We start from the raw sequence: 23,380 nt of genomic DNA, 5'->3' as shown, positions 1-23,380 counted from the left end.
GTCCACGGTGTCAAAGGCTGCAGAGAGGTCAAGAAGGATGAGAACGGAGAAGTGACCCTTGGATTTGGCTGATAGGAGATCATTAGCAACCTTGGACAGGGCAGTTGCGGTAGAATGGAGGGGGCGGTTGCCAGGTTGGAGAGGGTCAAGGAGGGAATTGTCCGTGAGGTGCCTGGTTAGGCAGCTGCAGACAATTCGCTCAAGTAATTTGGAGGCATAGGGGAGAAGAGAGAGAGGGCGATAATTAGCAAGAGAGGTGGGTTCAAGATTGGGTTTTTTTGAGGATAGGAGAGCAATTCAACAGAGGAATAAAGATTTGGAAGGAAAATCAATCTTGCCGCAGCCTGCACAATAGATTGTAGGGGTTTAAATCTGTTTTGGGGAAGACCAGTAAGGAGGGAATTGCAATAGCGAGAGATAAGTGCATGAATTAATGTTTTTGCAGTGTCTTGCATGAGATATGTGCGAATTCTGGAAATGTTTTTTAGATGTATGTAACATGATTTAGATATGTGGGGAACAAAGGATAGGTGCGAGTCAAGGATTACACCTAGGCAGCAAGCTTGTGGGGTGGGATTAATGGTCATGTTGTAAACAGATTAGAAATGTCAGGTATGCTCTTGTTGGTGGGTGGGAATATTAACTCTGTTTTAGAAAGATTAAGTTTGAGTTGGCGAGAGGACATCCAAGATGAAATGGCAGAAAGACAGTCAGTTACACTGGGACAACAAAGATGGCGAGAGATCAGGATAAATTTGGGTATTATCCGCATAGAGATGATACTGAAATCCAAAGGAACTTATTCGATTTCCAAGAGAAGCGGTATAGATAGAGAACAGCAGAGGACCTAGCACTGAGAGGCGTGCTGCTATGGAGGCCGCCGAGCGAGAGTCAGAAAGAGAATCTGCCGAGCGAGAGGCAGAAAGAGAATCTGCCGAGCGAGTGGCAGAAAGAGAATCTGCCGTGCGAGTGGCAGAAAGAGAATCTGCCGAGCGAGAGGCAGAAAGAGAATCTGCCGAGCGAGAGGCAGAGAGGAGATATGAGCTGGAGCCTTGCCAAGCTCAAACGCCAGCCAGAAGCCAGAGAGACTGGTATTAGCAGACCCCGTCCTGAGAATTTCCCTGTATTGGAAAAAGATGGGGATTTGGATACTTTTTTGCGAGGTTTTGAAAAGACTTGCCGACAGTATGGACTGGCCAAAGATCAGTGGGGACAATATTTAACCCCTGGTTTGCGAGGTAAAGCATTAGAAGCCTTCCACCTGAGATGGACGGAAATTGAGGCAATCAAAAGTGCCCTGTTGCAACATTTTAACATCACCACAGAGGCGCATAGGCAGAAATTCAGAGATTTATAACGCAGTGCCTCTGACACATATTCAGGACTTGTGGCCCAGCTGTGTGCTTCCTTCAAACAGTGGGTTGGAGGGCTACAGATCACCACCGTTGATGCTCTGCAAGATTTGACGATCCAGGACCAGTTTCTGACTTTGTGCCCGGCTTATGTGAAGGAATGGGTAGTGGATCGTGACCCTACATCCTCTGCGGAACCAGCTAGACTGGCTGACAAGTACACTGTCACCCGGGCACCTGCAGCTAAAAGAGGAACTTTTGTGCCAGGGCAGTCGGCCTGGAAAGGGGGCCGGCCAGGAGGATCAACGCCACCCCCCCCCCTCAACACCATCACCCACTGTTTCTTCATCTTTTGGGAGGGTTGGGGCAAAGCCTGCTGTGGGAGACACCCGCAGGTGTTTTGTGTGCAACCAGGTGCGGCACATTAGTACCGCTTGTCCAGAGAAGAAGACCAGTTCACCCCCCGCTGGGGGGGGGGGGGTAACCTTCCCTGCAATCTTCACCAGCTGTCCTGTGTGTTGCGGGACCAGAAGGGGGCCGGAAGGACAACCTAGAAACAGTCACTGTGGGTGACAAGGTAACTGTGGGGTTAAGAGACACTGGTGCGAATGTTACGTTAGTTCATTCAGAACTGGTAGGGTTAGAGGACTTCATTCCAGGAAAATGTATTTCTGTGAAAGGGGTGGATGGAATTCGCCTTACTGTACCTGTAGCCAAAGTTTACCTTGATTGGGGTGCTGGAAGAGGTATAAGGGATGTCGGGGTCTCAGATAATATGCCTATAGATATGTTACTGAGACAACATTCTTCCTAAATCTGTCCCCAGTATGTCTGTAATGACGATGTCAATGCCACCCCTGTTACTGTGTCAGAATCAACTGAAAGTACCAAAGTTTGTTCCCAGGTAGCAGGAGGTGACAAGGAAAAGGTCTGTTCAATGGCACCTGAAATGTGTAAACCAGGATGTGACAGGGACAGGGAATGTCTTATTATATCTGATGTAGGTAATGATGCTAATGTCACTGTGTTAGAATCAGCTGAGAATACCAATGTTTGTTCCCAGGCAGCAGGATGTGACAGGGAACGGAAATGCCATATTATACCTGCAGTGTGTAATGATTTTAATGCCGCCCATGTTACAGTACCAGAACCTGCTGAGAGTAACCATGTTTTTCCCCAGGCACCAGGAGGTGACAAGGAAAGAGAATGTATTATTGTACCTAATGCGAAGAATGAGGATAATGCCAATAACAGTATTGTGTTAGAATCTAAACCTGTTTTTACACGGATATCTTGTCATGGGATAGGGACAGCGGATACGGTGATTGCAGATATTGCCATTAACACTGGTATAGATAATGTGCTTTCTAGAAATGGGACAGATGACAATGTGATTAATTCTGTTGTGCTAGAGAAAGACAATGTTTCTACCCAGGTAATGTGCTCAGAAGATGCTGTACCAGGTAACTGGGAGGGAGGGAGGGAGGGCAGAGGGAAGATGTGTGTTCTGTGCCTGAACCAGATGCATACAGAGCGATTGAGCATGTGGGGGAGACACATAGTCCTCACCAACGGGAAGTAGCGAGTGACAGCAATCCTTACATTGCTGCTGGGACCTGTAGTTCGAATGTTCACCACTCAGACCTTCATCTGAGTTTTCTATAGAGACAGGGGGGGGGGTCAGTTGCTAGCCCACACTCACTTAGCCAGCCGTCTAACGGCTTAGAGGAGATAGATGAGGGGCCCATACTTCCTGCTACTCTACACTCCCAGATAGATGAGTCCAAGGGGGAGGGGAGTGTCCTGTTCCTTAGGCCCCAAGATAAGAAGTGCATAGGGTGTCCCACTGACAGGGAAGGTTGTAACTGGGGAGCAGGGCAGAGTGGAAGTAGGTATTCTGCTGTGCCAGCCTTAAGGGGTTCCCACTTAGAAGTGCAGTATCAGGAATCCCAGGCCATTGTTTCCTCAGGCTTTAACGTAGAGGACATGAGAATTAGAGACAAAGTGCACACTGCAACAGGGTTGGTACATGAGAACATGACGCAGGCCAAGACAAGCCAGAAGCAGTGGTATGATCCCCCTGCCAGGATGATAGAGAGAAATTTTCATGATAATCTGTTGAAGGCTCCTAATGACAGTGATGCGTGTGCCCTGACAGTCTGTAGATTGCCAGATGAGGGGAAGAAGGACTTGCCATTGGATCTAGTAGCTGCAGCGCAAGGGATAAGACCCCTTAAGAATACAGAGGTTAGCCCACAGATATTGCCGGACCAGAAGTCCCAGCTGTCTGAGATATGTAACCCCTTTTTAACCCTTCTCCCCAGAGAACCTATTGAGACCCAGCTAACAGCTATTCCATTTGAACCAGGTGGGATCTGTGGGAGATGGCTTGGGCAATGACCTGTCAGTCAATTCACATGCCATATCTTAAAAAGGGAAGGTGTCATGTGCAAGCTGATTTTTAGGCATAAATATGCAAATATATGTTTGTGAATTACTTCCTAGAAATAGTGTGACATGGTTCTCTTAGAAGCTGTTAGATCAATGGGTTTTGTGTATGTTCAACTGCCCAGGGGGGCTGGTAGATAAGAGTAGCACCTTATACAATTTATGGCAGGACGCAAATGTGAAAGCCTTTGAGGATATCTCTTGCAAGACAATGAAATCTAACACCTGTTTGGGAGGCCCCAGACATCCCGACTGCAGAGACAGAGTTGTATGGGAATGACAGATTCAAGCTGAATATGGTCACAGGAAAATATCATATCATTTTCTCCAATATCATACCTACCAGAGGCATGTGTGGTATGCAGAGGAAGGGAAACTTATGACCTGCTGTGTGGAGGTAAAAGCAGGTTTGTAAGGCCTATGGGTGAGAAGTTAGGATAGAGTGACAGAAACTTGTCTCTACAGCCTAATCATAAAACCCTAATTTACATTCTTGAGACCTGTTGGTTCTGACCTCATAGGAAGGGGGATTGTGGGCCCTGTAGCTTGGTTTTAAAACTGTAGTGAAAATGTAAACTCCTGGTTCTTCTGAGGGAGTCATTTAATTGAAGAGGTTCCATTTTTTCCTGCTTCTCCCAGCCCAGAAACTTGATTCTAAGTGAGGTATCAATTCTGTGTTTTATCCTTTTTATAAGAAACAATTGCACTATATTTGTATGTCATTTTATTATCTTTTTATCTTAAGCATTGTGGATGTATTTTTCATATTAAATTACACTTAAGTTCTATTCTATGTTTTTATGAATTTACGCAACAGTTTGGTCCAGACGCTACCTAATTGAAACTGTGCAAACCTTGTGGTTTATGTGAACTCTGATTAAAGTACATTGTGTTGGATTAATGCTAGGGAGAACCGAAGGCTTCCTAAATAAGAGTGTCAGCTCTTATCCGAAAAAACCTTGGTGGTGGTAATTAGTATCGCAAAGCTAGTGTGTGGCATAGATAGGGAAGGATTTAATCATTTTAGACAGACCAGGTGGTTGTCTTTGTGGTTGACCCTGTGTCACATATGCATCACGCAGACTCAGGTGAGTGCTGTTCGTGACAATGCCGATGAATACCAATGTGTGTGGCCTTACAATTATGGAACACCACGTGAGCGGAGTACGCCCCCTTAGGGTATAAACTTACAAGAGAATAATCTCAAAAGTTGCCGTGTTTGTTTAGGAATACAATGGAGCACTTCTATTGAATAACATCCGTCCTCTCCATATACACGATCTTCCAACCGAAAAGAACAGATACCAGCGATAGTGTGTTATTAAAAATATTTTATGTTGGGATAACAACCAATTTTTTGTGGTAGTAATGTATACCTTTTTTGAAACACCCCCCTCCCCCCCAAAAAAATGGGATCCCTAATGTTGCTTGTCCCTAGCGTTTTTAATCCTATTGGAAATATGTGCGTTTTTGCCATAATGCAAAACACGAGGCAGTAAAAGTAATTTGGTTTGGATTCAGGAGGAAGAGATACCTTAAGGGTCCAAATTTTGTGGCGATTCCTTAACACCCGTGATACTTCAAATAAACTGGATATAGCCGCGATTAGCAAATTTAATAAATTGAAAAATCAATATTTAAATCAACTAATTGTCAGACAGTCGAGATATTTGGCAGAAAGTTGTTTTGACATACTCTCTTAAAAAAAACAAAAAAAAACTAACAAATCTGAGATGGGTGGTGGAGACCCCTGGTTGAACCGACATGGAATGACCCATATATAGATAGAGATATATATATGGATTTTCTACTTTAACCCCTGTACCGAATCCCTCCCATTCCCAGTAATGTCACTATTTTTGGGAATTGGGTGGATTTTAGTACGAGACTTGTTCACATATAGCCTTTTTACATAATAGTACAGTCTAATTAACAGCTAAACAGGTGTGTAGTTAGTTATTTTCGGTCTTAGAATGCCTTGTACATTATTTAAAATCAGCTGTTGGGAGTGGGCTGAAGATTGTGACAAGTTCAGTGCCACCATTCAGAGCCAGTCAGGAACTGGTGCTACAGTTTGATTATGTTAAAGAAGTTTAGTGCATAATCTTGCCAGTAAATGGAATGCTTTGTGCTCAAACACTTAAAATCAGAACATTGTAAATTTCAAGCAGACTTATACAGAAGTGAATTTAGAGGAAACTATACAGCTGTAACACTGTAAATGTCTGAATTCATATGGTATCTGTTTACTGTGTAGATTACATACTACTTTAAATACACATTCCATTTAATAATTCATTTCAGGAAGCACCAATTGATGAAAAAGACGCACCAGGTCACTTTTTGTCTTGGCTTGTGATAAGGTAATCAAACACTAATATACTCTGCAAACATGCTTTTCTTATGACAACATTGGTATAGAAGATTTGTTTCCTTTAATTAGCCATATTATTACAAAACTTCTAGTTAAATTGGCGTTTCAATCTTCATGACCAGGGCAAATGTCAATATTTTGACATTAAATAGTATAGAATATTTTTCAACTACTTGATTTACCCAAGGACTTTAACTTTTTTTTTTCTCTCTCTTTACAGCATAGACATAATTATCTTCATTAAAAATCATCTTTTACCTGTATGTTTCTGGAATTTCTAAAATAAAACAAATTTGTACTATATTCTTGGTCTTGTGCAGTCTTAGTAGATTGTATGCATTTATGGGATGTTTTTTTTATTTCTTTCATTTCATTCACTTTTTTTTTCTAGCAGTTGTTTTTCCCCATTAGGGGGACAGCACTTTTTTGTTTTAAATTTAAAGAACAAATCTTAACATAATAACATTCATCTAAGTTTTTAAGTCAGGTGTGTTTACCTCAAATTCAGAATTCAGCTGCAACAGACAACACACCTTTCTACAAGAGAATGATGTATGTAAAAATCTAATAGCCAGGAACTATACATAATTTATGGTTATAGTTTTGGTTGGTGGACAAAGTTGTGCCTGTCCCTAAAATATATTATGTATATGGGTAAGGGTGTGGACATGGAAACGAAAAGAAAGTATTTTTTATCACCCCCTCCCTTCTCTTTTCAGAAAACCAGTGTATTTGTATCCAATATCTGGACGTTTTGATGTTGGAAATTTGGAGTCCTACATAATGTGCAACGAATATTTTCAAGACAACATAAAAAATATAGCAAATTATCTTCAGTGACCATGTATCTAATGAATTTAAAGGCAGAATTCAGACATTTAAGTTTTCTTCATTGCCTAAGAACTTTTGTAATTTGTAGTAATTTATGTATTACATGTTAAATACTATCTACATTACTTATGATTTAAAAAATACATTTGAACGCTTGTACGGTCCATCCAGTGAGGTTTATTAAAGTAAAAATATACAATAAAATGAATTCCTTTTTTCCATAAACTCAGTCAATGAGACCTGGCTGAAGTCTGCTGCATTTGTCTGATGCTTTTTCATTGCAGCTTTCCATTTTTGCAATTCTGGATCCAAACTGCATGGCTCTTTTGGGCAGAACTGAGGAGTTGCCAAGTCCCAGTATCTCAGCTGCCATTCTTAAAATCAATTTCTCACCAAGCCCTCTGGGCAGAGTTAAGTCTACTTTCTCCCATATTGGTAGAGAGTTCAAAAAAGAAACCACATCTTCATCAAGGAAAGGGAATCTGAAAAAGAAGACCATGACACCAGACCCATATTGTAAAATAACAAAAGCACTGTGTAACTAGCTCAGAGGCAAGTCACGGACAGTACTTAAATGCATAATGCCCACACATGCCCTCCATTCCCTATTAACTAGTCCATATCAGGCAGACAGAATTATTTTTATTTATCCAATGGCGCAGTTCTCTGCAAAAGTATTAAACATCAGTCTTACACAACTGGATAAAACTTGTTTTTAACTGCAAGGGAACAGGAAAAAATTAAAACATCTGCAAATTTAATTTATCACGTGGAGAATAGGAACGTGTACACGGATGGTCCTGGTCCTCCTTTGCATATAAATTAGTAGCCATATGTGCTTTTCATGACCTACGTAGATTAGATTATGCAAAATTAGAATGTGGTATTGTGTCCTTGAGGGATAGTAAGTGATTGAAACTCCATATACTTTATATGTGCATAGACCTAGAAACGATTACCTAATGATATGGTAATCATTGTTGGTAGAGCTTTTTATATTATCAAAAGGTAACAATTCTACCTAACAAAATATAACAAGAAGCCTTCTAATACAGTATCCTATGGACTGTCCTACCTGGATATATAACAAATGGCACATTATGATATCCCCAAATGAATAGGATGATATCCGATATGCAAGAACTTCTTTCTACAGCGTCTTAGTGAAATTTTGCAATAATACGGATGAATCCTATAAGTGCTGATGGTTAAGAGGAAGAAATAATATAGTGCAGCATGTAATTGGTGTTATAACACATAATTCCATAGACGCAATGTGGTCTACAATAATCACCTAAGTTAGAAACGTATCGCGAGAACACATTATGATCATTAGTACTGGGGAATAAAACAATATTTGGACACAATCTTCAGTTCTATTAAATCACTTACATATTACGATTTTTTTTATAAGTTTGCTGGCTAATTTTAATATGAATTATAAATAGTATTTTTTAAAATTAAAAATAAAGATGTTATTTTAATACAGAGGAGGGATCTCAACTGACCTGTTTCAAGAAACATACTGAACTATTTGTGCACTATATATTAACTCTTGATTTTTCAGCTTGTGAATTGATTCAACTTTAGTAGCACCTCCACTTACAATTATAGACTATTCCAATAAACACAATTGAATAAGATTACAGTTGATCTGGGGGTCTTGTGCGGTGATACAATGGCAGGACATTACTATGCATAAATTAATGCTTTCAAACAATAATGAACTGAAGCAGTATAGTAAGGAGGAGTGGGCCAAAGCTACTGATATACAAAGTGAGAAACAAACTCATACAAAAAACGACTTAAAATGATTGCTGCTAAAGGTGGTTCTACAAGCTACTGCAAAAAGGTGTGCGTTTACATTTTCACACATGGCTTGTTCATGTTGACTTAGAGTGTAAATTATTTTGTTTATTTTCTAACCATATTAACCCCCCCCACCACCACATGTTTATGTTTTAAAGGGGTAGAGGGAACCTAAACCCAGGTGTCCTTTACATGTCTGCAGCAATAGATCAATTTCAAGAAGTACCTAATGATAGTGGACATGTGGGGGAGTCAGGACTGGCTCTCCTCTGCCTTGGCCACCCAACTAGAGATAGTGTCACAGCATGCAATATGAATCATACGTTTTCAAGTCACTGCATTGGAACCATAGGTGATAATGGTACCAGCTACAAAAGATTCAGAACCCTGATCTGACAACAAATGTGCACTCCTTAAGTAACATGTGGGTTAGGTCTCCGTGAACGTTTAAGTCACACCTGGGGGTAAGTGTATCAAAGTCCGTTTTTTTCATCTCGCGGAAGATCGGCGACTTTGCAGCTAAAATTTAAAGCGGCGATGGCTTGTAAAGGCTTGCCTTTACAAGCCATCGCCGCTTTAAATTTTAGCTGCAAAGTCGCCGATCTTCCGCGAGATGAAAAAAACGGACTTTGATACATTTACCCTCTGCTGTTCAACTATCATCCGCCTACAATATATAAACAAAATTGGCATGCAATATAGATAAGGGGCTGATTGCACATTAAAATACAAAACGTCTATGTTAATGATCTACTAAATATGTTGCCCTCTGGCAATTCTATAACAGACTACATACAAGTAGCTTGTTAATTATGCGCTTTATTTGTATGTCACACGCATTAAGTTCACCTTGCTTCTTTGCTATGGTCACCAATAACTCTGTCATCCCGTCCAAGGTTTCTGGAAGAGATACGTCCCAATTCCATGCTCAGTTCTTGAAGGAGACCTTTGTATCCTGTTTTATGGAACTGCACTCTGTGACGGGAGTAACCAGCAAGCTGTTCATCTGCACCAATACCGGTCAGCACTATCTATAGTTTGGGGGAAGAAAAGAAAAAATTACTGCTGCAACACTGGCAGAAAAAAATGGAACTAGAACCAGGAGACACATGCATGCAGGGAATTATACAAATAGTAGATCATTTTACCTGGGGGCAATTTGTTTCAGTTTATCTATGCAAACAGCACCTGCTTTGCAATAAGTAACTTCCTGTCTGGTAAGTAATTACTCCTTCCACTCTGCACACATGTTCATTAACACAGTAATGCCTAACCTCTTTTAGCCCCCCAAAAAAGTAATACATCTGTTTTGAGAAATTATATTTATTGGCAATTTCCTTTGATAAATGCATTTTAAATGCTTGAAAAACATTTATCATATACACAGGATGATCAGTACGTCACACTCAGGCAATAGCAATAGTCAATACAGAAAAAACTGACACAGGCCTAAATGTCCCCCTAGTCCCCACAAAGTACCATATCTGCTCTCCTCCAACCTTCAGCTCACGGTGCCAATGCCTTTGAGGACAGTTTTGTGATCTTGTGCTGATAGAAAGATATATGACTACTATTCTAGTGATTCATTTACCTTAGAGTAGTTTATACTGATAGGTCACAAGTGCTAGTTGCAAATACTGTATATTGACCATTCATCAAAGTATGTGACCCACAATAATGATGTGGCCAGAAAAAGTCTGTGTAAAATGGGCAAGGAGGAGACTGATGTTCAAGCTGAACAGCTGATTGATGAAGGTTAACAGTATTACATCATCTACAAAGTAAGCAGCCAGGAGATGATAGAGCAAGTCTTAACCTCTGACATTTTTCTTGGCTACTCAGTGGCCAAATAATCTAATGAAAGGCTGGGAAATGGGGCTGAAGCCCTACAGATACATATCAAAGAATGGACTATGAGACCTCTGCTGTACTTATGGAGCAGAGTGGGGCACTGTGCCATTTGTAAGTCTGAATGTGTAATCCTCTGCGCAGCGGAGACAAAAAAGGGACTGACCCGTGATCATAAAAAAAAAAAATACTATTTGGGAGCTCAATTCATGGAATGTCCAACACCAAACCCCTCAGTACATTTCATGGCTGGGTGTGGGTCAGTAAACCAAACATCACTAGACCACCACAACCCATTACACCATGTAAATACTGTCCAAAGTAATAGTCCCATACAGACACGCATGCACCTAAACCCTTCTCTTACATTGACTTACATTCTATATTACAGGAATACCAAAATTAAATGACTCGGTGAGAGGTCAAGTTAGGCCTGTGGAGAGCCATACACAAGAAATTATTTAAGTGAATTTTAGCGGTTAGCAGTCACACTCATAATTTGGTTTTCTGGAACTCGGAAGCAATATTCAATATGTATCAAATGCTGATCTTCCCACAATTATCATTGAGGATTTTAACCTCCATCTCTTCCAAGATGGTCCTACTGCCTCTCACCAGACCTCCCTCTAGAATGTAAGCTCTCATGGGCAGGGTCCTATCCACCTATTGTTCCACGTCTGTCTACTGTCCGAATCCCTCATTTGTCCTGTCATACCCACAATAAAGGAACTGGGGGCTCTTGCCAATATATGCTGCACCTCGTTGAAACACTAAATAAACCACACAATAAGAGGGCGCAAAGGAGCCTAGATGTAGTGAAATCAGCTACAAATTAACTAACAATCGTAGGAAGACGTGATTTAAAATCACTTTACACTTGCATTTGTCAGGTTGATGGATGTGCACATTCCTACCACTATCTTTGTACCCAAACAGACCTGGAGAATGAGCCGATTGAACTCCACCACTCATAATAAAGTTATTCTCCAACATAACTATTTTTGGTACGAAGGTAATTTTTATATTCAAACAGGGACTGCTATAGGGACGCGTTTTGCTCCAAGTCACGCCAATCTGCTTGTGGCGAAATGGGAGGATGACTACATTAATACCAATTAATCCATTTAAAGAAAAACTGATATGTTGGAGAAGATATATAGATGATGTGTGTCATCTGGTAGGGAGCAAATGATGAACTTCAGAAGTTCTTCATGTATATTAACAACAATACACTTTAGTCTTGAAAATTCACCTGTGTTTTACTGGTATCCGCTGGAAACTCAAGATTAACAATATATACTGAAGAGGGGGAACTTAAAACCAAAAATTATATGAAGGAAGTTGATAGTAACAACAACAACTTAATACTGGCCACAAGCAACCATCACAGGAATTGGATTAATAATATTCCAAAAGGACAATTCATGAGACTTAAAAGGAATTGTACCAATTCAGATGTCTTTAAAACCCAGGGAGAAGGTTTGAAACCTAAATTCCTAGAGAGGAATCAGAATAGCTTGGTCAGTTCAGCTTTTGAGAATGTTAAAAGAAATAGGAAAGATCTACAATATAAAAAGAAGGACCAACAAAGTTTCCCCAAAATTACTCTTATTACACAGTTCAACAGCAATACACAAGCCTTTGTGATCATCATTACCAGACATTGTCATATTTTATGTATGGACGAAGAACTGAGCAGCATTCTCTCCCCCCCCTCCCCTAAAAAAAAAAAAGGGAGGAGAATATAGAAGGCCAAAAACCTTTGAAATATATTGGGAAAAAAAAAAAAAGCAATATACCTATTCCCGAATCCAACCAGAAAAGAATAACATCACCAGGGTTCTTCTATTACCTGAACTGTACGGCCTGCAAAAACAACATGTCTTCAACTAGATCGATCAACCACTTCAAATCAAACTCTAATGGAAAGGAATTTAAGATTAAAGAAACAATCAATTGTAATACAGAAGGAGTGGTGTATATGTTAGAACATGATTGTGGACTACAATATATAGGTAGGACTAAGCGAAAATTAAAGACCAGAATTGCTGAGCATATAAATAATATCTGAAAAGGGGTAACTACCACCAGTGTTTCAAATTACTTCCTCAATGTACACAATCGTGACCAAAAAGGATGAAGATTCTTAGGAATCTAATGGGTCAAGAAATTCTGGAGGGGTGGGGACTATATGGAGAATATTCCAAGAATAGAAGCAAAGTGGATATACCAGATGAAATCTTTAATACCATGTTATGCACATCCAGTTGCCATCCAATAATGATTCTCCAATTGCCGTAATGTGGTTCCAAAGCCCAATGTGATTTAATAGCGAAAAGTAGCAGAATAACAAGTCAGAATAAAATAAGTACAGCCGTTACTTTAAGCAGGCGCTCTGAATACAGTCATTCAGGTCTGAAGTCAAGTAGACTGAACACTGGTCCCAGAGCCACCTCTTATATACAGTTAGTGATACAGTGAAAACAATACAGATGATGTGGCTTGGTCCATAGGTTCAGACTTTAGGAAGGTCCAGTGTAATGCAGGTCATTGGCCAGTTCAAACGATGCCATCCAGGGGTGTGCTTGACTTCTCCAGAAGATGCATACTTAGAACTGGTTCAAACTGGTCTATTAGCATTACAAAGCCAATATCATTCTAATCAATTATTCCCTATCATCCATAACTAGCATACGCAATGTGCGATCCTTTCGGCAAATGAACCGGACGTCTGCGGATAAATAGGGGATTAGAATGATACTAAACATGACATATTTCCTGTGACCTTAACCTCAGATCTCACCAACGTGTATATAACATAATATTTCACCATAAATGTTGCTACATTTCAGTACAAATAACTATGTGTTGCAACTACTTTTAATATGAGCTATTTACAACTGTATGTGTCCGTGTAAATGTGTGTAAAAGTGTCTGCCACGTGTTGCAGTTGATCACGCTCCTCCACGCCGTAGCGTGCTATACGCATAATTTCGGACAAAGACAATAAAGTTGTTAATTATTAATTCAAATGCCCATATCCAATTATCTGACTTCGACAACCATATGGACTCAATATTGATTTTGATCTTGGATCGTTCCTAACAATATAAATTTTGAACATACTCTATTTCCTATAGAATGAATAAGAGGTATGCTCATCTAATCAAAAGTGACATTTATTAATTTAGATTTATCTTTTTTGTTAGCATTGCCCCATTTTATATAGTTTAGTCATATTTACTGTATTACTACATTGCTTTTAACTTTTAGATTAATAAAATTATTTGAACCAATTAATGAAGGAGGCAGCCTATATAGAACCACTGCACTACACTTATCAGTATCCTTGAAAAAGTCCAATATTGGATGAAATGCGTTGTATGCATTTGTTACTCACCAGCCAACGTAGTTTGTGTTCTTAGGTCATTTCCGTGTTTCACACACGGCAAGAGCTGCGGCTACACCAGGCGTGGATGCCGAACACCAACAGCCAGGACCATTGTAGGGATATCTAGGGTTAGAATTCCGGACCCCAAACTACGTGCACAACCTGATTCTATATGCTGATAACGCTACATTTTCTCTTTGAAGAGCTATAATCATTCTGCCCTTTTAAAAGAGTCTGTGGTTGTTATTTGTATATTCATACTTCCTACGATTTTACTACATCTAGGTTCCTTTGCACCCTCTTATTGTGTGGTTTATTCGTCCTTATGTCTTTTGCTGCACTCTGTGTTAGTCTCTATAGCATTACTCACACGCATCTGTGCTACTTATGTGTATTGCCTCCTCTATTTGTTACTTGCTTCTGTATCCGGCACTATGGAATCTGTGGCGCATAATAATAATCATGAAAAACACCAGAAAAACAATGTAAGAAAGTCCAAACACATTACAATATATTCTTCATTCTCTACAGTAATAATCATACAAACAGCCCTGAATATCCATAGATAGCACTATGTATCCACTCTGTACATTAACACCTCTACACAAAGCACGTATATTACATTACTAGCTTTTAGAGAAATTGATGAATTGCTTTTTCTTCCTTTTACGCTTGTAAAGTGCAAGGTTAAAAAAAGATTTACATAACAGTGGGGGTCGCAAGGAGGACATTGACTTCTTAACAGTAATAGACTTGCAATAAGAAAAACACCCCAAATTTGATAGGGAACATTTTAATATATAGACTACTAATCTTAAAACCACTATCAAGTCCCACACACTACAGTATCTCCAAAATTCACTTAAAATGCCACTTTTTACAGAAATGCTCCCACTCTCCAATATCACACATATCTGACAAATATCCCCCTACATTCTTCCCAATGTTTATTACATTTACAAACACTGGAAACGTAAATATCAAACTTATATCTGTACATGCTCAAGAACTATTGGCATACCCCTCTCCCCTCTGCAATATCAGTGAAAAACAGTCAACAGTAATGGTTTGACAAGGCCCCTATTCGAAGTCCCTTTCTCGCAAGCTATCCCATGTAACATTTGCAGCACTTTAGTTATGCTGCGTCATTTTCACCTTCATGTACATATCTATGACTACACTTAATCCCTAAATTGTTATGCCACAAACAATAATTGGATCACCCTACCCAGTTTGTTAATATACAGTGCATGAAAGTATAATTGAACATTTGCATATCTAAAAATTCCTTAAGTGGAAAAATGCATTTGCTGTTTCTAACATCTTTGTAATACATAAAGAGGAAAACTGCTGCATTTGGGGACACTGATTTTAATGAAATGTCAGACTAATCTAGAGCCAGTTGAGTGTTTTAAGCAGCTAAGAAATGGTCTCAGCCATTAAGTAATAATACCTGGCTCCTGCGATTGGTCCATCCCTCAAATACAACAATCGATGCAACGGCTGCTTACCTTAGAAGTGCTGGTATAGGGTTTCATTTCTTCATTACCACTCAACATGCCGATTCCTCTAGAAGCAAACCAAACCGCACAGCCAATGCTATCATCGAGAACAGTATTGAGAGGCTGGATTAACCGAGATATGTGCTGTTGCCTCATTTGCTTAAGCTCTTCAGGTGTAATGTTAATTTCTACAAAATTCCACATTCTTGTTGGGCTCAATATCTTAAGTTCTTCTAAACCCAACCTTCCTGTAATTCGATCAGGAACATCAAAAGGATCAACATACAAAGGACAGAGATCATCAGTTTGTTTCTTTAGCTTGTTTTGTTTTTTTGAGGATACATTTAGTGGATTTGGTGCTTTCATTCTGAATGCTACATTGAGAAGGTCAATGGGTTCGTCTGGTGGAACATGGCAATCAGCAAGAGCAGCCAACATCATGGAGTCAATTCCACCAGAAAAAAGAATTGCAACATTTGCTTGTTTCTCAGCTCCTGTAACTAAGCAAAAGTTTAATTGTGGAAGGTAAATAACCCGTTTCCGCACAGCTTCACTTAAAACATTTACAAGTGACTGTGCATTTTTCCTGTGTCCTTGTGAAATCAGCATTTTAAGATTTTCTACGCTGACATTATTACAAGGTTTTATGCCAGTTGATTCCGTAAATGATTCAGGAATTTCTATGTTTAATTGAGATACTGGAGCAATAAGTTTACCATTTCCAATATGTAGTTCAGTTAAGTATTTTGGAAGGTCATTTAAAATACATTTCTTTTCCTCATCAATTACTACTGCTTTTGTTAGTGGTATCTCTAAAGCAGACATCCATGAATACCATGTTAATCTTATAGATTTGAATACCGCACAGGCGCTCAGATTACACTTGAAAATACCTGATGCTGGAACTTCCTGCCACTGAATTATATCGGGTCCAGTGAGCGATTCTGTCACAGAAGTAAGACATAAAGTTGTTCTGAGATTATCACTAAATCTCCACAAAAGACTCCGACGACCAAAAAAATCTCTTCCAAACCACAGGCTGTGACTCCTTTTCTGGTAGTAAATGAAGGCCCAAGGTCCTTGTATCTTGGAAAACAGTGACAACACATCTTGTTGATTATCACAGGACGCAAGATACTCAAATATTACTTGAGTGTCATTAGCAGTATCTGAAATTTTAACACCACCAAAGACTTCTCCATTCCAAAGAAAAACATTGCCATTTTTATCTTGTAGAGGTTGAGGAGTCAGCGGTCCTCTTAAGTGAAGAACATAACCTGAGAATGAACAGCTGTAGTTGTGAGAAAGATCACTGATCATTAACTGCTGGTTGCTGTCAGGCCCTCTGCGTCTTAGGTTCCTATTATCTTCAGAATAAGGTAGGTCTCTATGAGCAGTTAAACTGACAGTACAAAATATGCCACACATCTCAGATCCCACAAGAAAGACTTAATTCTCAACTTCAGTTTTTTCAGAGTTCAAGATCCTGGTAAGTTTGTTTCATGTCATCCAATGTTTCTGTCAAGTACAAAATATTTCTTAAGTTATTCAATTCAGTTTATTTTCCATTAAAGTAGTAAAACTGATAATGTGCAACAGATCTAAATTAATTGTCACAAACTTGTTTAGTTATATTAAATTAAGTTAAATGAAAGCATCTTTTCCTTGTCACACACAACTAATTAATCTGTAAACACCACATTTACAGTTGAAGTGCATTTGTTTAACAGTGAAACAACTTGTCACACTAAAAGAAAAAAAGCTTATAATGAAGCTAAAACGTGTATGGGGCACGTGGAGAGGCTTCTTGTCGTGTATGGGGCACGTGGAGAGGCTTCTTGCCGTGTATGGGGCACGTGGAGAGGCTTCTTGCCGTGTATGGGGCATGTAGTTAGATCTCATGGCATGTGGAGAGGCTGATGCGTATGTAAGGGGCATGTTGACTATTTATGACTTTTTTTATTCCCACTTCAACAGATCCCTCCACAGCGATTGTGGATACAGAAACACCATGAGCTACTGTGGTGAGACTGTAAGTACCATTTGAACTCTCCTCCGCTGGACACAAGAGCAAGGTAAGAGCTGAGTTGATTATTATTATGAACATTTTGACAAAGTTGGATATCTTCTTTTTCACTTTGAAAAAATAACAATTTACAATATCTTGCTAAGTATGTGTGTGCGGTATGCGCATGTTTATACTGTATATATGTATATGCACATACTATATATATATATATATATATATATATATATATATATATATATATATATATATATATATATATATATATATATATATGGTAAAGTTGGCTCTTAACCGCATCTATGGATATTTTTTGGCTCTTGGGCTTCAACTGGTTGGCCACCCCTGATATATGCCTTGTGTTATAGTGTAGCAATGCCTGCAGTGTGCCTGTATTTCCCTGTAATGCCTTTCCCACAGTTTATGTCCCCGTTCAATCTTTATTTTTATTAAACATAATGCATATTTTTCCAAATATTTGCCTCGGTGTGAAAGTATGTTCATATGTACTCGATAATGAGTACACATAGTTTGTGGGTTCCCTGAGATCATGACATTTGGTGGCAGTGGTGGGATCACCTAGTCAGGTGGTAATCTGGGTAGATTTTCAGGGTATCGTACATGAGGTGTAGCCTAGGGCTCTGCAATTTTTCGAGACATCAACTTATACTACAGAACTGTGACAGTCACGAGTTACTAATAGGAAAGCTAAGGGCCATAAGAGGATCCTGTGTTCAGAGGACAATAAAGGCACGGGCTTGGGGGGAGGTGCAGACAACAACTGAGCAGTACCAAGCATAGGGCAGAGTCCAATGAGAAGGGGATCCCAGTGAGATGACACTGGCAGCAGGCTAAGATTACGGTCCATCTGGATGGAAGTTGACCAGGGTTGGTACAGCCACAGAGGGCAAGCAACTGACCAAGTCCAGAGAGGTGGTGCACCCAAACTAAATGGTGTAGGTAAAGCACCAACTGGTGGAGGACTTGTATACCCTACAGGTAAGACAGAGTAAAAGGACCGGGTGAGCCATAGCCTGGAGGTTTGGTAGTGGAAGCAGGTCTGAACCCAGGCATGATTTATGGCCTAGAAACATTAGAAGCAGCAAACAAGGAGTGAGTCTCAGCCTCACAGTTCTTAGAATGGGTTGTAGCCCCACAAGAAGCTGAGAAATTGGCATTATGCTAGGTCTACAGTCTACCTAAGTGTGAGCTGGATGAGGTTACATTCACTCTACCTGTAGTGTGAAATATTGGGCAGTGTCCCAACAACAGAGCTTTGCACCCAGTAAACAAAGGGGATCGAAACACGCCACAGCTGGAGTGTTTGGCCTGAGCGCCCCAAGATTAGAGAGGGGGAAGTGGGTTTCAGTCTCACAGTAAAAAACAGTAGTCGCCTATTGAGGTCTTCTCTATTCCACCACCGGGACATCACGGAGAACGGCTGTAGGCAGCAGCTAACAGCCGTGCTTACCACTACAACCATCAGGGACAACTGCGCATGCGCAACACTTCATTCGAACCTCGGGACTGTCAGCGAACGCAGCCCTCCGTGATTCCGGAGAGGTAAGAGGAATTCCAGAGGGGAAAACAGATGAGAGTATGTCTACACTGCCCGATTAGGCTGCACCACTTCACATTTGTAAGTTTCGTTACCTTTAATATCTCTAAAATACTTTTTTTAACCCGACCAACAATTACACCTTGGAGTTCCACATACACTTGTCATTATTATGGACTAGGTTTCAACAGACTTTATACCTACAGACTGTTTCCCCCCGGGCGTTACCCCATTTGAGGTCACTAAGGAGCGCAACACTGGGTTCTGTCTATTTCTTACTGCATGATCACATTCGGACATTTGGGCCTCTTGTTCCTTGTGATTTGATGGACCCACATTGGTATGATATCAGAGTCTGACTTTGCATATTGGAGTTGTTACTGTGCCTTTTAGATCCTTCAATATTTGCTCCACTGCATGTATGAAGCACTATGTTTGCAATCATTTGTGTTTACAAACTAGTTGCTCTGGCCAGAACTTTGTGAGCAATATTTTGCACATGCACAAGTGCTATCTATATCTATATTTTTTATTTATTTATTGTGAATAAATACCATATTTCATTGCTTTAACTCTCACTTTATACCACCCCTTACCATCCTACACCTCCACTTTGCAATCTCTTTTCCTCTCATGGGGTGGAGACCTCTCCTTGTTTCACTGGGTTCCATATAGTGGCTGCATATACATCCTTCAGGAAGCGCGGTGTTTCCACCACCTATCCATTAGTAGCAGGTATTAGTCACCACAGTAATCAGAATGGGTACTAGCCCTCCCTGAAATGCAGTAAGGTTGATCGTAGCCCTAGCCTAAAATCAATCTAAGTGTTGACTGGATACATCTGCCCAGCCACAGTACGAAGTATTCGGCTGGGTCCCAAGAGCATTGGAAGCAAGTATCTATTGGTGGGTCCTAGGCCCACAACAAGTGGTGGTGGGAGTCAACCTCACAGTAAAACTTATAATGGGTCCCTGACCTGCATCAAATGCATAACGATGGCCATACAGAAGGGATGGAGCACCATAGCTCTGCCAGAGAGGTGGTACTCCTAGATGGAAGAGCCCTGCTATAACTGAGTGTGGGAGACTGTTCCTGCAACTTGTACCTGTTGAGCTGCAGCACTCCAATAAAAGTCTAGGAGAATATTTGCTTAAGGGAAGGAGACAACAAGCAGAAGATGAAAGCCCTTCTGGACGTCTTCCTGCAATGCAAAGGAGAAACTTTGGTCCGAGATCTGACCAAAAAGTCTGAGTGGATGGCAGTCGCAGAAAGTGGCGCTTGGAAGTTACTCCAGCTGTTTCAAGATACCCCAATTCCTGTTCCAGAAAATCAGCGACCCAACAATCTGTCCAGGTGTCAAGAAACGGGGTGCTATTGGACTGAGAACTTTTTATTCATCACCCGATTCTCACGGTTTAATTTACTTTTTAATCCTTGGCCCAGTCTAAGTATATATACCAGTGCATCGGTGTATTATTTCATGTTATTAGGTACATTTTGCCCTTGCTTTTATCTGCAATATTGTATGTATTAGGAATAGAAAGAATGTTGCCATATTGTGTGAAAATAACAGTACAGCAGAAGTCATTTTGCTTGTGTTAGCTAATGTAATTACCATTTGTCTCAAATGTCCATTGTTATGGAGTGCAGCTTAGATTTGGTTTGTAATCAGAACAATGTCTGAGTTAACTAGCTGGCAGCCCAAGTTAATTAGCTAAGTCAACAGGTAATGAGAGTGAATAAGGTTAGAACATCTAGATGATATGCAATATGCCTCCACAGTAATGTACTGGCTGAAATAGCATTGGGAAATGTATTAATATGTATCGATATAAATGTTATTGTATCAAAATAAATCACAGACTCAGATTGTGTAATGTTGCAGATACCATGTGTCAAATGTCTTGCTGTTTCACGCAAGCGTGAAGTGTCATTCCTCAATGTTATATTGTAACCCTTTGTTTAGTGTGTTTAGTGTATTCAGCCAAATAGCTAACTGAGTCAAGCAATTCCATTGTATAATCAAGGTAACAGAGACAGTATGTCTAACAGTTAAAATATCCACTGAGAGACCCCTGCTGTAAGAGGGAGGATTGAGACATTTGACCTGACTCACTGTGTAAACAGCTAAGAATATAAGGAGAGCAGAATGCCAAAAAAGCTATTCTAGCTTGGAGGATCCTGGTGTACGAAATATAAGCAAATAGGATTCTGGGCCAGGTATCGTGGTGCCGCTGGAGGAAACCCTACCAGGACAGGGTCTGTGTGAGCCAGTAACCCAGGCTGGGCAACACCATAACTGTCTAGCTAATCGGTAGTGGTAATATTGCGGAAGGATAAGACTCTGAAAGAGACTGAGATTATTATTTTGAAGTGCTGACTGCAAGAGGCTGCTGGAGGATATATGCTACCATTTACACTGTATCTTGTGAACATCTTGTGGTGTTGTGCTGTCATAATAAAGCCTTATTTTGGATATACTCTGGTCTACAGAGGGTAACTGCCATCCCAGCTAAGGGTGGTATACTCACACCAGGCTACAAAGGGGCTGAGAGTTTTCCAGCCAACTGAGCCTATAGATTTGTTGACGGTGATGGATCAGAAGGAGTTACTAGTGAAATGTCAGCTGCAAGGTGTCTCCTGCCGCAAACTGAATTGCAGGGAAATCATCCATCACCTTACCGGAAACCATTAAGACTCAATGCTTTTCCGTGGATAGTGAACGTGGACCCTTTTCCCTGGTCCCAAATTTAGTCTTGTGGAGAGTTTTGAACTGGTGCAAAAAGCGGCAAGAAGGTTTTACTATGATTCATGCTATTCCCAGAGCCTATTGAAAGTGCTACTCAACCAGAGAGCAACAATCTGCAGCCCAGCAATGCAAGGATGAATCCAGGAACAATAGCTATGCCAATTACATCTCCCGTAATTAGTCTCTTTTCAGGAAAATGTCCTTACAGTTTAGTAAGATTAGTTTTCTTTGCTTGCCGTCCAGCTACAGGAGACAAAACCCTCCACAACTGAGTAGGCAGAGGAGAGAAACTGGAGGATGGGGACAGAAGACAGAATAAAAGGCTGCGTGTGGAGGCCAGAAGATACTGAGTAACCTGGAATTACAGTTCTTCTGTATCACTCCAATCTTTAGTCAGTTCAGCAGGAGTACAAGGATCAACTAGTCCTCTTCCTTCATCTAAAATTCCTGTGGGCCTCATGAATCTGTGTGTTTGCCAAAAGCGTCCACAATATTGCTCAAGCCTGAGGTGGCCACTGATCGGAACAGTGCTAGTGTCACAAGTCCTATAGCGTATTCAAGTTAACCCCTGCTTAAGGCTGCTATAATTGTTGTGACTTTATTTCTCTATATTGTCTCTCTCACAGATTATGCCCCATTTGAACCTTGAAAATTTTTATCTGGATATTGGAGAATGAAAAAAGGATTTTTATACTTGCGATAAATCCCTTTCTATGACCCCATCTGGAGGACTCTGCTACCTTTGGATTGTAGTTGGGGAGTGTGGAGTTGCAAATTAACTAGTTAATTTGTGGCTGCTAACACTCCTCCCCTCTACAGCCCCCTGTAGCTAGTCAGTTGTAATACTAAAGATTTCAAGGAAGTGGAGTCGAACAACCAAGAAGAAAACAACAGAAGGGCAGAAGGGAGAGAACACACTGTCCACCAGATGGAATCAGAGAAAGGGATTTATCGTAAGTATAAAAAAACCTTTTGTCTCTTTCCTCCAATCTGGGGGACACTGCTACCATGGGGACATACAAAAGCAGCCCCTTAAGGGAGGTACCGCTCTGGAAGCCCAGCTCATAGTACACTACAGCCAAAGCTAGCGTAGAAAAACTGATCAAATTTGGTGAACGTGTGGGCAGAGGACCAGGTGGCCGGCCGACACAGCTGGTCTGCCCGAGGCCCCATTTCCCACAACCCAGGAAGCCCCCACAGACAGGGTGAAATGTGCCATATGCAACTAGGTACAGACTTATTGGCGTTAAGATACACCTGCTTTGTTGTAGAAGCCATCTAGCAATGGTTTGCTTGGAAGCTGGCCAGCCTCTTTTTTGGAGATTGATCAGGACAAAAAGAAAATCTGTATGTCGAATACTTGAAGTCCTCTGGAGATAAATACGTAATGCCCTGACCACATCCAGATACTGTAAGGTGGAGCCCGAGGGTGCGTCTTGAAACACCGGCACTACTACCTTCTGATTGACGTGAAACCCGGATATCACTTTCG

The 23,380-nt window shown here is 40.5% G+C and overlaps 2 protein-coding genes across 9 annotated transcripts in view; one reads left to right on the top strand and one right to left on the bottom strand.

Moving 5' to 3' along the window:
- The window catches only part of LOC142097834 (uncharacterized), a 96,166-nt gene extending 88,957 nt beyond the window's left edge, over window positions 1–7,209 (top strand). For 2 of the 3 annotated variants that reach the window (XM_075180028.1, XM_075180027.1), the window contains 2 exons: window positions 6,105–6,163; window positions 6,894–7,209. In XM_075180028.1, coding sequence (XP_075036129.1) covers window positions 6,105–6,163; window positions 6,894–7,014 — 180 coding nt within the window. In that variant the 3' untranslated portion in view covers window positions 7,015–7,209. Of the gene's footprint in view, window positions 1–6,104; window positions 6,164–6,893 lie in introns of those variants that run through there. The other variant, XM_075180029.1, reaches the window with a different exon arrangement.
- Window positions 7,160–23,380, bottom strand: part of LOC142097833 (asparagine synthetase domain-containing protein 1-like) — a 38,990-nt gene continuing 22,769 nt past the window's right edge. For 5 of the 6 annotated variants that reach the window (XM_075180021.1, XM_075180020.1, XM_075180024.1 and 2 more), the window contains 3 exons: window positions 15,565–17,073; window positions 9,664–9,845; window positions 7,160–7,487 (listed from right to left, as the gene is read on the bottom strand). In XM_075180021.1, coding sequence (XP_075036122.1) covers window positions 7,232–7,487; window positions 9,664–9,845; window positions 15,565–16,983 — 1,857 coding nt within the window. In that variant the 5' untranslated portion in view covers window positions 16,984–17,073 and the 3' untranslated portion in view covers window positions 7,160–7,231. Of the gene's footprint in view, window positions 7,488–9,663; window positions 9,846–15,564; window positions 17,074–23,380 lie in introns of those variants that run through there. The other variant, XM_075180026.1, reaches the window with a different exon arrangement.

This window comes from Mixophyes fleayi, chromosome 7, assembly GCF_038048845.1.
Source record: "Mixophyes fleayi isolate aMixFle1 chromosome 7, aMixFle1.hap1, whole genome shotgun sequence".
Classification (NCBI taxonomy): domain Eukaryota; kingdom Metazoa; phylum Chordata; class Amphibia; order Anura; family Limnodynastidae; genus Mixophyes; species Mixophyes fleayi.
Note: the sequence above shows the minus strand (reverse complement) of the source record. Positions and strands in the feature narration are given on the sequence as shown.